This window comes from Eurypyga helias, unplaced genomic scaffold (genome assembly GCF_000690775.1).
Source record: "Eurypyga helias isolate BGI_N326 unplaced genomic scaffold, ASM69077v1 scaffold2208, whole genome shotgun sequence".
Lineage (NCBI taxonomy): Eukaryota > Metazoa > Chordata > Aves > Eurypygiformes > Eurypygidae > Eurypyga > Eurypyga helias.
Genome location: NW_010268683.1, coordinates 45,821 through 59,429, shown reverse-complemented (window position 1 = coordinate 59,429; position 13,609 = coordinate 45,821). Strand labels below are relative to the sequence as shown.

Genomic DNA, 13,609 nt, shown 5'->3' with positions numbered 1-13,609 from the left:
AAAGGTGAAAGCTGGATAAGCATTCTTCCTGTAGCATGGCCTGCGCTCTGCTGTTAGTTTTGGTGGATACCTGGGTGATGAGCTGGGATGGTATTACTGTTGAGAAGACCCAGTGTTGCTTTTCAAGAAGAAAAAGCCAGGGCCAATCTTCTTGTGTTTTTAATTAATGAAAAGTGAATTTTGACCTCAAGACCTGAGAGAGAGTATGGTCAAAATGGACTCTGTGTGAGCAAAGCCATCCGTGCTGGCAAGCTGCTGAGCCAGGTGACCTGCTGGCTTGGCACCATGTTTTCCTTAAGCCCTGTACTGCACTGGCCCAGCGTGAATGTCCGTACTTACTCAGCTGTGTCTTCCTCTCCTCCAGCAAAGTGAGCTGAACTCCTTCCTGTGGACCATTAAGAGAGATCCCCCATCTTACTTCTTTGGCACCATCCATGTCCCATACACACGTGTCTGGGATTTCATCCCAGAGAACTCCAAGAAGGCCTTCCAACAGAGCCACGTCGTGTACTTTGAGCTGGATCTCACTGACCCCTACACCATCTCTGCTCTCACCAGCTGTCAGCTGCTGCCGCAGGGCAAGAACCTCCAGGACGTGCTGCCCCGCGACATCTACCGCCGGCTCAAGCGGCACCTGGAGTATGTCAAGCTCATGATGCCATCCTGGATGACGCCAGACCAGCGGGGAAAAGGGCTGTATGCAGACTACCTCTTCAACGCCATTGCTGGAAACTGGGAGCGGAAGAGGCCGGTGTGGGTGATGCTGATGGTGAACTCTCTGACGGAGGTAGACATCAAGTCACGAGGCGTGCCTGTCCTGGATCTGTACCTCGCCCAGGAAGCAGAGCGGCTGAGGAAGCAGACAGGCGCTGTGGAGAAAGTGGAGGAGCAATGCCACCCGCTCAATGGGCTGAACTTCTCCCAGGTGAGATGGAGTGGTGTGCAGGGTGCCAGGCTGGCTGTTGGGGTGGATATCCCAGTAGCAAGAGCACGGGCTGGAGCATGGGATAAGTGCTCTCTACCCAGAGTCTTGCATCCTGCGTCTCCTGCATCTGTCTGTGCCCTTGGGAGAGTTTGCAAGCTGTAGGAGTTCAGGCCATGTCCTAAATTCGTGTAGACTGGGCCTGGGGAGACCCCTCTCCTGTTCCCTGTTCAGCCTTGGACAGGCTCCAACCTAAGAGACGTGGGACATTTCGATGTCTGCTTTCTGATCCAGGCTCGGCTGCCCTGCAGGAGCCTGGGGCAGGCTGGGGCTCGATGTCTAAACTTGCTTTTGTTATAGGTAGTTAAGAAGAAAGGTGTGATCACTTGGGCGAAGCAGGAGTGCTGTGAGTAAAGTTGAGAACTAACTGGTGGTTAGAAAAGTATCCCAGCAGACCTCTCAGTGCCCTCAGAGGTAGGGACCCATTCCCTGCATTGTGAGAGGTGTGTTTTGGTGTATTATTTTTTTTTTTTTTCCCTTCTTTTGAGATCAGGGTCAGCACAGCACACCTTCCTGCGGAGTGCTTCACAGGCTAGTGCAGGCCCCTGTGCAAGTGCCTTTGCCTTTGCAAACCAGCTGGAATTTGGCACCGTCGTTCATGCCACGTGACACCAGGCAAGCAGAACAACCTCTGTGTTGTCCATGTGTTGGATGGGGCAGTTGTGGTCTCTCCTCTCTATAAATAAATCCTCCAGGGAGCAGCGTCTGTTGCTGTCTCTGCCCGCCTGGTGGGATCACAATCAGGCTTGAGGTTGCTTTCTGGCTTGGGGTACCTAAGCTGCAAGGAGGTGTTGGTTTGGGGAGAGGACGTGGTGTTTCCTTAAGAGTAGGTGAGACTGGCTGTTGCAGCATGCCCTGGTAGCCAAAGGTGGAAGGACCTTTTGTCTTGGGGATGGGAAGTTTCAACTGATACCTGATAATTTCTTCTGCATCATGAAGCCTGTCCTGTCGCTGATGTGGAGTTTTCTGTGCTGGAAGGGATGGAGCAGGCAGAAGGGGAGATGCAGCCCAGCAAGGACAGGGACAGCAGGTTAGGGCAAATGTCACAAGTGCTTCTCCCTAGGCCAGCCTTGGTGGGGCAAATTGGTAGATACAGGTGCAGGGAACAGCAGAGTAGCCCAGGGTGTATCACTTGTGCAGTCCTTACCTGGCAAGGCATCTGCACTTTTCCCTTGTTTGGAGCTGGGGAGCCTCACATGCATCTTGAGTCTTTTGCTTAACTGTGCTTTGAATCCTTGTGCTGTCACTGTTCGCTTGCAGCCACCCTAGAACTGCTGGGAAGTCCCATCTCTTCCTCCTTTTACATGGATGAGGCTTCGTTAATATTATTGCCCATATATTTCTTTTGCTGACGCTGCCTCTCAGGTTTAGCATGATAGAATGGAGTGGGGTGGGGGCATGTACTTTCTCTGCTCCCTAGGAAGAATGTGGTAGGCACGCTGAAAAATTACAGGTTACAAATCATGTCCCCATTAAGCTCATGCAACTGTGGACACTCACTTCAGGCCTTCATGCAGCTTTCTTCAATGAGCAGCTGTGCTTCTTTTGCAGCTGGAATAAATACCCTGTGAGCTGGGTAGCTGCATGGAATGGAGCCACAGAGCTGCAACACATAAGAGCCCAGCTGAGGGGGTCAGGGTAACTGGAACTGCAGAAGAAACAGCTGTATTTGGGAGAATCACAGCCAGTGACTACCCCGTGGTGGGCGATGTGCATGAGCATCATGCAAGCTGCTGCTCCTTCCACGCCTGCTCTCTTGCAGGGGAAAGGACTACACTGTCCCTTGCAGGAGCCAGTCTGGAGCAGCTACTGCACCACAGATTTCACACCCTCACTTCTGCCCACGACTAGATTTCCAGTACAGGCAGCTCAAGGAAAAGGAGAACCAGAAGCAGAAGTTTTTTGTTTCTGAGCCAATGTCATCATTATTTCAGAAGCTGACTTGTGAACTCTCATGGTTAGCAATTCTGTAAATCTTTGATTTCAGAGCTTGCTTCTCAGTTTGTTCAGGCAGTTAATTCTGTGTTTAATATAAACCAAAGATTTTGAAATAGGCTCTTGGAAAATTATTTCCTTTGGTATTGTGCTGCTGTCTGGGAACCCGCAGCATCAGACCACTTCTGTGTCTGGCTTTCAAGTGAGCGAAGACATAGGGGTGACTTAGAAACTTCTGCTGGAGAAAATGGAGACACAAAACCATAAGCAATGGTCTAATCCTGTGCAAGAAATGCTTCTTTTTTTATAGCAGAGTTGTAGACAGATTATTTACTTGGTAGAGAAGCAAGTTTAGTGCTCTCAGTTTACATTTCTGCATAGGGTTTGCTCTTTCTTTCACTTACAACATGGTTGTATTACCTGGTGAGGAGTCATCCCAGACTGCTTATAAGCAATACAGTTACTAGCTAGGTCCCTCCTTTGATCCATACTGTCAGACAGGCCTGGTTAGTATGGGTATGTTATTGCAGGTGGTCTGGAACAGTTCGTCATTGTCTCTGTGGGGTTGCACAACCTGCAGTAACTGCAAAGTGCAGACAAATCCAAGCTAATGACTTTCTTCTCCTTGTGAGTAGGGAGGGGAAAAAAATAAAATAAACAAAACACCTCACACAAATAACAGCTAACACTGCCTGTCATGGGGCTCTTTGTATTTGTTCCAGTTTCCTCACTATCTTTTGGTTTATTACGCTCTTATTTTACCTGCCAAATCTCTCTGTTCTCGCTCAACTCAGGCTGGCTGCCCACATAGCCAGGCCATAACAGTGTCATTTCTATATTGTACACAATGATGGGTACATAATCTGTGAAATACTTTACTGCCTCCTCAATCTCCCTCTCTTGTTCCAAGATCTATGCACAACTTTAGGGACTATGGAAAGATTAGTCTGTCTCTATGCCATGGCCATGGTGTTTATTTTCCATTTTCATGCTCTTTCTACCCTAGTTTGTCTTGAAGACTTTTTTTCTCCCACCCCACCTTCTTTCATGGGTAGTACCTCTCTTGTCTACCACTGCTGACTCCCAGCACTGAAGTCGGTCCCTCAGACCTCCCAGATGTTCCTTTCAAGTTATGCATGTGCTTACTTGTTTGCTAGATTGGAGGCATTAGTGTTCCAGCCTAAAGCCTGTGCAGCTTTGCTGTTGGCTCCAGCTCTAGGTGTCATGAACATCAATTTGATATTGGCTCAGAAGATGAGGTGGCCTTGTCCCATACCATGCCATGCGCTTGTGAACAAGCTGTGCTTTGACACACTTGGCTGGTGTCCAGGCTGTGTTTCTCACAGACCAGTTTGAGCTTTGAGCAAAACACACGAAGTTTTGGCTTGTGTCTACACTCTGTGTGGGACTGAGGCTTAAGTATCTAAACACTTTCCAGCCATCACCACTTCCTAGCCAAGACACTGGCTGAGTTTGGCTTCTCCAAGTTTGGGACACTTGATGGAAAGCCCCACTTGTTAGCTGTTCTTGATTTGATAATTGGTTTCCCCATGTGGCTTTTCTCTGTCCAGTCCTTGCCACAGCACTCTGTGCCTATCTGGGCAACTGAATACTTGGCTACATATTCAGAAGTAGTCTTCAAAGCTGCTTGGGTGGCAGTAGAAATCAGGGAACCTCTAGGGACTGACTGCTCTGAGGACCTGAATGTGTGGTGCAGTAGCTGCTCCAGCTCTGGGACTAAGCACTTAAAGTTCTTGCCTTTTGCATCTTTCAGCCACTTCCTCATACAGTTAATTACAGATAGAAAATGAAGCAAAAGCTTCAAGGATTGATCATCTTGAATTAGTTAGAGCATGTTCATTTCTACTCGAAGAGCAACCTCTGCAAGCAACTGAGAGATTGCTGCTTTCCTCTAAAGGGTTCCTAGCTCTTCCAAGTTCTGGACCACTAACACGACTCTGAGACCTGTAGACTCCTGTTTAGGAAATACAAGCCTCCTGATAAAACAGCAACATAATTTTTCTTGCTTGGTCTATGTATCCACTTGGGTGAAAGGGCCACCTTTGATAGCCACTGATATAAAACTATTATTGAGGAACAGCTCACATCTGTGGGGAAAGTAGGAAGTCAAAGCACCACTGCCTTGTTACACATGGAGGAAAGAGTTGGTTAGTTTGGTTTTTTTTTTTTCCCTTTTTAAGAAAGTTAGAGAAACAGCAGTGATGGCTTGAAATTAGGCCCAGAAAATATGATATGAAATTGGAGAGAATTGTACAAGTCTCCTCATTGCAAAGAAAGAGCTTTTTTCCTGCATTGAGTTGATCCATTATAATGTTTGTCTTTTAATTTCCCGGGCCGATGAGGTCAGGTCTGTCAGTGTTCTCATTCACGAAACCCTGGTTCAGGTCCGCCTGTGACAATAACAGTAACAGAGAACCTCAGAGAAAGGAAGAGCAAGGAGGGGCAAATGGTGGGAGCTCTGTAAGGAGCAAACTCAGAGCAAAGCAAAGTGAAGAGCAGTTGCTTGATGAAAGAGCTAACAGAGGAACAGAGCATTCTTGCTGCTGAACAAGTTGGACAGGACACTACTTGTGGCAACCTGATTGCATCTTCTGCCCCGAGGGTGTAACTTCATGATGTATGTGTCCGGAACAGCCCTCCCTCCTCCGGTGATGGGAACATCAGGGTTTTCTGCACATGAACTGGAGCTAAAACAACTGAATTGATCCTATTTGCATCTTTGGCTGCTGGTGTCTGTGACCTAGATTGTTTTTGTTTTCAGTTTGTGTGGAGACACACCTACAGCCTCCACGTCTAGACACCAGGGATGGGGAATGGGCTGGCTGGTGGGAACCAAAATAGCTAAGGGTTCGAATTTCTATTGCCATAATTAGAGTATAATTAAGATCTTATTAACTACCTGGGGAGTTCAGGGTTCTTCCCTCGGTGAGAGCAGAAGGGGAATTCAGTTGCTGATCTGCTGTCTCTGCATTCAGAAGCGTGGAGACTTTGTTTCAAACATCCTGGACTCTGGTAGGGTTTTGAAATCCGCAGCTGTGGGTTTTGCTGTGGTACTGATTTGCATTGGTCACATGTGCTGTTATAAGCTCCTTGCATTTGTACTCTGTGTGCCTATCCACTAGCTGGATTTTCCCATTTAAAATGCCCTTTGCTCAGCATATTACACAGCAGAACCAGAAGAATCAGGTGGTAAATGTGGCTTTGTCTCTCCTCCCACAGACGAGGCTGAGCCAGTGGCTGGCTCCCAGCTTTACAGTGTGAGCATGCCAATACACTTTCCTCTTTTCCCATTTAGCGAGGGCTGGGTGATGAGTTGTGTGCACTGCTTTGAGAGCACTTGTGATTGCGTTATCCCAGTCTCCTCTCTCAGCACCAGGCTGGTGGGCTGGTTGGCAGACACACACTATGACATTTGAGGTTCTCCAGCTTTGGGTGAGAGTACTGTTGCTGCAGAGGAGCATAGCCTTGTCAGCATGCTGAGGGGGATCTTGGGCATCAGAGGCTGCTCAGGGGAGCACACAGAAGCTCTGGGCTGGTTGCTTTTTGGAGCAAATCAACCACCAGCAAGGAGTGTGGAACAGGGAAGGGCTGTGGGCTTGGTTTGTTCAGCTGGTCAAGCAATCGGGTGCATCTGTGCTAAGTTTTGGTCTGCATGTTCTCAGCTCTTGGTACAGACTCCTTGATCAATCATGGTCGTCTGATGCTGTGGCTCCATCTGATGCCTGAGGTCTCAATACTTATTGCACATTGCTGAACCCAAAATGTGGTACTGTAGCTGCCAGCTTTTCTCTTGGACAGCAGGGTTGCATCCAGTCTGCACACACCTGCAGAGTTGTAGAAGACAACTTCCTTTCTGATCTAAAAACTGGATAGCATTGCTGCCACCCTCCTGTCCAGCTACTGTGGGGACAGTTCTCTTTTGGCCCAAACTGGATTGCCAGGTCCCTGGGGATCCCAGTTGTCTCCTGCATCCCAGTGACAGGGTTTCTGATCCAGGACAGGAGTTGCAAATATTAATTTTTAGTTTTCTTCAACAAACCTGGACACACTGTCTGAGAATACAGTTCAGCTTCAGCTTTCCACTGTTTGATTTTGTGAGAGTTTGTATTCCACCAAAGAGCCCCTGCTATCAACTTCCTCTGCTTTGGGTGGGTACTGTAACTGTCATCAGTTTGTCCTTTAATGTTCTTTTTGTAAATGAAGTGAAGGGAACCTGCTGAGCCTTTCCCAATGGGCCATGGTTTCTACCTGTTAACTGTTACCTCATTTTCATCTGTCTGGTGTCATGGCAGTCAGGTGTGTGCTTGGCACAGTGATGGTGTTGTCACTATCCTTATCTTTCCTGTATGCATCTGGGTTTGTCTGTGGCTCTTTCAGGCACAGGGTTTTTTTGACAGCTCATGCTTGGGTCCTTTTCATTCTCACTTTCTACCAGGAAAGAGAGAATGTTACCCTTGTTGTGGTCCAGTCCCTGTCTGCTCTGTGGCCCAGATGAATTTGAAGCCAGCGGGCAATCTTTGTTTTAACAAGAGATTCAGATTACACAGCACCTCTGCTCTCTTTTCCTAATCATTTTGCTCCCCTGACCTTTGTTTTATCTGCAAAATCCATTAGTGTTGGTGTTTGTCGGGGTTTTTTTGCCCTCTGGGTTGTTGACATGTATGTTGAATGCTGTGTGGCAAAGAACTTTCCCTGCAGAGGTCTTCTGTAGCTTACACAGTTGTTTCTCATCTGCATTTGCATTTTCAGATCTACTAAATACCATTTCTGTTTCCTATGTCTTCAGTATATGTTGTGTTGGTTTTGTATTTTTCTAAATTCCTACTGCCATACATTCTACTCCGAAGTCTGTTCACTGATGCTATTGCCTTTACCAAGTAAACTTGAAAGCTTGCAAAAAGCCATCAGTTTTTTTGGAAAGGGTATGGTTTCCATTATCCTTGTTGACTTGCAAGTTTCTACAACTCCATAATTATTTCCTATAATTTTCATGAAGGCTTTTATTAGCTAGTTAGGAAGGCTGATTGTAAGTAGGATGAAGAGGCTGAAACAAAATTTTAAGGTGTCTGTTGCTTTATCTGGCCTAATGTAGAAAGAGAGCAGCAGGAACAATTCTTCATTCTTTTTGATGACAGAGGAAACATTGGGTCCCTCAAATTATTATTGGGCAGCAGGCTTAGCAGACATATGCACGTTCACACAAGGCATCATTCATTTCCAGCATGCCTGGATGAAGGATGCTCAGACACCAAGACATGTGAACAGTTTCAAAGGGATTAGACTGTTGAATGAAGTATAGTCACCAGGGAGTCTCATACATGTCCCAGGTGCCATCTCTGGCTCGAGACATCCCTCAACCACTGACAGCTGGAATTGAGGGCAGGTGCCAGGGCAAGAGCTGCTCTGTAGGTGCTCTGCTGTTGTTGGAGATAGGGTGCTGGGCCTCTGCCCCATTGGCTGGGTGCCGGAAGGTCATAATGTAGTCTGCATCTGCCAGAGGGGTGGCCGAAATAGGCATCTGGAACAAAGGGCGTGACTTCTTTCTGGAGATGCTGAGCTACACCGGCAGTGCCGGTGGTGCAGAGTGTGTGCCTCCACCGGGGCCTGCCTAGGTGTTCTGCACAGGACTCGCCTGGTGCCAGGCTCTGCGGAGAGTGCCAGTAGCTGTCTGCCCACTGTCCTTGCTCGTTTTCAGAAGTGAGATGCCAGGGCAGTCTGGGATTCTGGGTTAGTGTGTGCATGCTGTTGGAAAGCAGCAACTCTTCCTGCTGGGTTGTCAGGTGAGATGGTGTTTCTGGGGGTGCAACAGCCCTTTTCCTTCCAAAGCCTGACCCTGGCACACGTGACAATCTTGCATGCAGCACCTGCAGTCCAGTTGACTCTCTGGATCATGGTGCCTCTGTCCAGTCTCCTGGAGTATGCTGTCTGTGTGGGCGGATGGTTAGAGGCTTGTCCTTAAAAAAGTGGTGATAAAAGTTGGTGCTCAGACACAACAGCTTTAAAGCTCTTTTGGCTTGCTGGGAACAGGAGGTAGACTTGGACGTTGATAAGGAACAGGTCAGCCAACCTAAGCTTGGCAGTGTCCCTACTGGAGCACTCAGGAATCCGCGTTTCCTTCCTTTTCATGAGGTTTATCTTTTTCAGCATGCAGAGGTCAAATATGAAGAGACGAGTGGGTGGGGAGCAGTTGGCTGTGCAGTCTGAAACCAGGGCGAGGTTTATGAAGGGACCTCTCCATGCAATTTAAGAATACTCCTGTCAATTAAAACCAAATGTGTAACAGTGTTTACTCTGCAGTTTACTGTGATCGCAATCCTGTCATACTACTGTGAAAGGGAAGATCGGGGTAGCTGCCTTTGTGCATTTTTCAGTCTCGTTGCTCTAACAAGATTAGCAGGACTGCTAGCTTTGGCCAAAACTCAAATTAAACTTTGGCAAAAAAAGATACACTGTTTCCGACTCAATTTATATGAATCCTTTAGTAAATGTGTTACAGAAAGTTCCAGCAAATAACTTTTTTTTTTTTTAATATAAGCTTTTATGTGTTTGAACTATTTTGCTTTCTTAGCGTGGCTCTTTTTGCACAGAGGCTGCAGCGTCAGTGGACACTGTGCTAGAGTCTGATTTTCATCTTATTTACTCAAACCCTTAATTTCTGTTTTACTTATAATTTATCAATGTGTTATGCTGATAAATTACTTACAATTTATCAGTGTGTCCTACTCCCTTCATGTCCCCCAAACAGTAACATGAGAGAAAAATGTCTATACATCTTTATGGACCATCAGACTGTCAAAGCTCAAGTCAGCTGGTTTTGCAATTGTGCATCAAATCTGGCTGATTTTGCTGCAAATAAATTAGTGGTACTGGGTGCTACTTGACCCTTTCTACTGGGAATATGCAGCAGTTTGACCACCTGTGTGTATTAGTTAACTTCAGCTTTGTGATATCTCATGCCTATAATCAAACAAGAACTCCCCCTGACTTCTATGTATACCTGGGGAAATTCCTGCCTATGGAGTTTCAGGGTGTCCTGCTGCTCTTGGAGAGAGGAACTAAAGTCCTGTCAGTGTTTAGCATGTCTGGTAAAATGGTCTCTGGGGATTTTTAGTGCTGGGATTTCTATACTCAAGCAGTTGCAGTCATCCTGAGGTGAGGTGTATCTATACTCTCCTTGAGACCACGGTGGGTTACTGGTAGACAGGTAGTGTACCTTCCAGTCTTGCATTGGTGAGAGGTGACTAAGCAGACCCATTTCTCCCAGTCCAGCTGCTTGGTCCCAGCCTCTCACCAGTCCATGCTCTGTGACAGGTTGCGTGTTTCAACAAATTGCCCCAGGCACTGCATTTCCAGTTTCCCAAGTGCCTGCACAGTGCAGGCACATAAGGAGCGGTTGGGAGCTGCTGATGTAGACAATAGTGCTGAAAGAGTTCATACAGTATGGCCTAACTCTGGGTTCATGGACAGTCTCTCCTGCTCAGCCAGTGTACAGTAACTTGTTAGGTGAAGGTAGTTTGATTACAAGTTTCATCCCTGTGTGAATTTATAAGGCCTGCTTATTCAGATAAATGAGCTATTGTTACATCTGGAGTCCAGTGAGGTGGGTTACATGTTTGGAGTATTTAAAAGTAAAGTAGCTGTGGACATGCTTTCTGCAAAGAATGAAATGGAGAAAGAAGAGAGGGTGATACCGCATATCTTTTTTATTTGCTGTGGAGCTGTTGGCAAGTCAAAAGAAGAAGGCATGGAAAGGTCAGGGTGGTAGCTGACCAACAATAGCTCAGGGGATGGAGGTACTTGTTACAGTATTGCATAATGCCTGGGTGAGCAGCTCCTTGAAAATCTGCCAGAGGAGAAGAAAGAAAAATTATGTTTCCATTTAGGTATTTCATGTATGTTTTTGTATCACTGTAAGAATCCTATTCACATAAAACATAGAAGTGAATAACACTCTATCTAGAAGGTACCACACCTGGCTGGTAGTAATACAATTTCAGACCTCATCCAGGTTAATAAAAATGAACTAGTCACTGAACTGGAAAGAGTTTTTGCTTACTCACAACTAATCATGACTGAACTTCATTTGCTGTGTGAAAAGGGAATATATAGTCCCAACCAATAATATGTATGACTGATGCTTTAAGGGGACCCGATTTGCCCAAACTGAAAATAATTATAGGCCAAACAAAGTGGAAGGAAAAAACTTAAGCATAAAAATGTGAACGACAATTGGGAGTTGTTCAAGAATCTTATATTAGATCCCTGAGAAACCACAATTCTGCATTTGCAAAGATGAATTCTTTAGTTTAAAAAAAAAAAAAAAGCTGTTTTGGTTAACAGAGGAGATGAAAGCAGCAATAAAAACCCCATAATGCAACAAATGGACAAATAGAGGAATCAACGTGGACAAGTAATCTGAAGGGAAATCCATGAGAGAATGGAAGAGTACCAATGAAGAGCCTTTGGGCAGTGGGTTTGGAACAATAAGAAGGAATTCTGTACATGTACCAGGGATTCATGAAATCCTAGCAGCGTTACAGGCTCCATACTGAATAGCGTTGCAGAATTGTTGCTTATGAAATAGAAAAGGCAGAGATAACCAGTAACTATTTCTTGGTGTTTGGAAAGGAGAAGACTGTATTCATAGGTTGATCATAAGGGGCTATTTCTAAAGTAAGAAATTACTTCCAGTAATTAGGAAAAATGTTAAACGTCAGTGTTTTTAAATGTACAAAACATTAACAGTGGTTAACTTACAGTCCAGAATATTTAGAGACAAAGCCAAGGAGCTCTTTGAATCATTAATATCTGCACTTGAAAAATTTCAAGGGAACGGGAAAAAAATGCTGTATCAGCATTATTCTGGGCCAATGAGTGGGTAGTTTGTCAGGCTACCCAAACTTCAGTTTGCTCAAAGCATAAAAAGGCTGATAGTCTCTGCAGCTGGTAAAGAGCTGAGATGATGCTAGCCAATTTCCCTTGAATGGGAAACTGGCCTTGTCAGACAAATACGATCCCACTTCTTTATAAAAGTGTGATTTTTTTTGTGATAAAAGTTGTCATGTTGACATAATTATACATAGATTAGAAGGTTCCTGACTTTGCTCCCAGTGATATTCTGATAGAGGAGTACACACTAGACAAAATCAAAGTGACTTACTGTAAACAGCCCAGGGGAAATGATCATTCTCATAAAATGGCTGCAGATGGGGAGTCATCCTCCACCATGGAGGAGGGAAGCTAGAAGGCACTTGTAAAGAAGTACTGAAGGTATCTGTTCTGGCCCTGCATTACCCAGTGGTTTTGTCAGTGGTGCAAATACCAAATAACTGTTTACACAAACATGGGGGTCCTGCGGATGGAGGGGAAGTGAACAACAGGTCAGTTGTGGGAGCAGAGCTGAGTCACCTGGAAGACTGGGCTCATCTAGGGCTGTTAATGCAAGGTTGTACATCTAGGAGCAGAGCATGGAGCTCAGGCTAGCAAGGCTGGAGGCCTTATCTGGAATATGTTGATGGTGAAAAGAGCTTGGAAGCTAACTAGCTAATGTGACTGCCAAGCCCAGTACTGCAGCTGAGAGGAAGCTTGGCAGTCCTCAGGTGGTAGCTCAGTGGTAGGAGCAAGAGAGAAATGTGCTGGGGACCCCAGTCCAGGAACACAGCTTAGTCCCGGTGTCAGCACTTCAGAGAGCACCAAAGAATCAGAGCAAGGTCAAGAAAGAGCTAACATGATTTATTAGGGACTAGAGGAGCCATGGCTGTACAACACCAGAGTAAAGAAACTTGACGTACAAAGTTGTTTGTAGAGAAACTGACAAGTCATCCTATGAGCATTCTCGGGTATCTGTCTGAGAAAGAACAGTGCAGTGAAAAGTCCCAAGTCCAATGGCCTAGCTGCTGAGGATACACACTATCAGAATCAATATAATTGGTTTCTAGTGAAGGTAATTAACCAGTTGAACAAATTTCCTTAGGACCTGGTGGAATTGGCATCATTGAAACTTTAAATCGCCACCAAATAGCTCTCTGAAACAGAAAACATTGCTAGGTAGCATTAAAGGGCTGCTGATTCACGTGTGGAGTCAGTGTACGTTTTGTTCTGGTTTGTACCAATCTGGGGCATTTAGACATCTGCAATTAAGGCTAAACAAGCAGTTTCAAGCAGCTTCCAGATTCTTTTTTTAGATCTTTTCTGTAGATCAGGTTGAAGCTTCATAGGTTTATTATCAGTGCCAATGTGACTTTCTTTATGCTAATCTGAAACTGGACTCTTCTCTTTTTTTTTTTCCCAACAGTGAGACATAGGACCAGAAATTATTGTAACACAGGTACCGTGACTTTACCAAGGGGACAGGCAGGGGATGTGGGGGTGGGTGGTGCAGCTGCAGGTCAAAACTATGTGCTTTCTGCTGTACATCCTCTGCAAATGGGCTGAGAACTGAAACAACAGTACCAAGCAGAGGTGTCTGTTGTGTGTTTGAGGTGCTGGAGGCCTTTGCTAGCCCATTGCAAATGTCTTCGAGCATCAGCCAAATGAGTGTGTACTTGTGAGAGGGACCAAAGACTTGGGGGGCTGCATTCTAGGCTGCAGTACTTGCAGAGGAAAATACCCAAGGAGCAGGTGCCAGCTCTTCTGGGCTTTGTTTACCTGCTTAACAAGGAACGAAGTGGG

The 13,609-nt window shown here is 45.8% G+C and overlaps 1 protein-coding gene across 1 annotated transcript in view; it reads left to right on the top strand.

The window, feature by feature from the left end:
* Positions 1 to 364: 364 nt before the first annotated feature.
* TRABD2A (TraB domain containing 2A) overlaps positions 365 to 13,609 on the top strand; it is a gene marked incomplete at both ends in the record, with an annotated part of 45,953 nt that continues 32,708 nt past the window's right edge. Inside the window, one exon of the mRNA XM_010157815.1 lies at positions 365 to 925. Within this exon, the coding sequence (XP_010156117.1) occupies positions 365 to 925 (561 nt within the window). The remainder of the gene's footprint in view (positions 926 to 13,609) is intronic.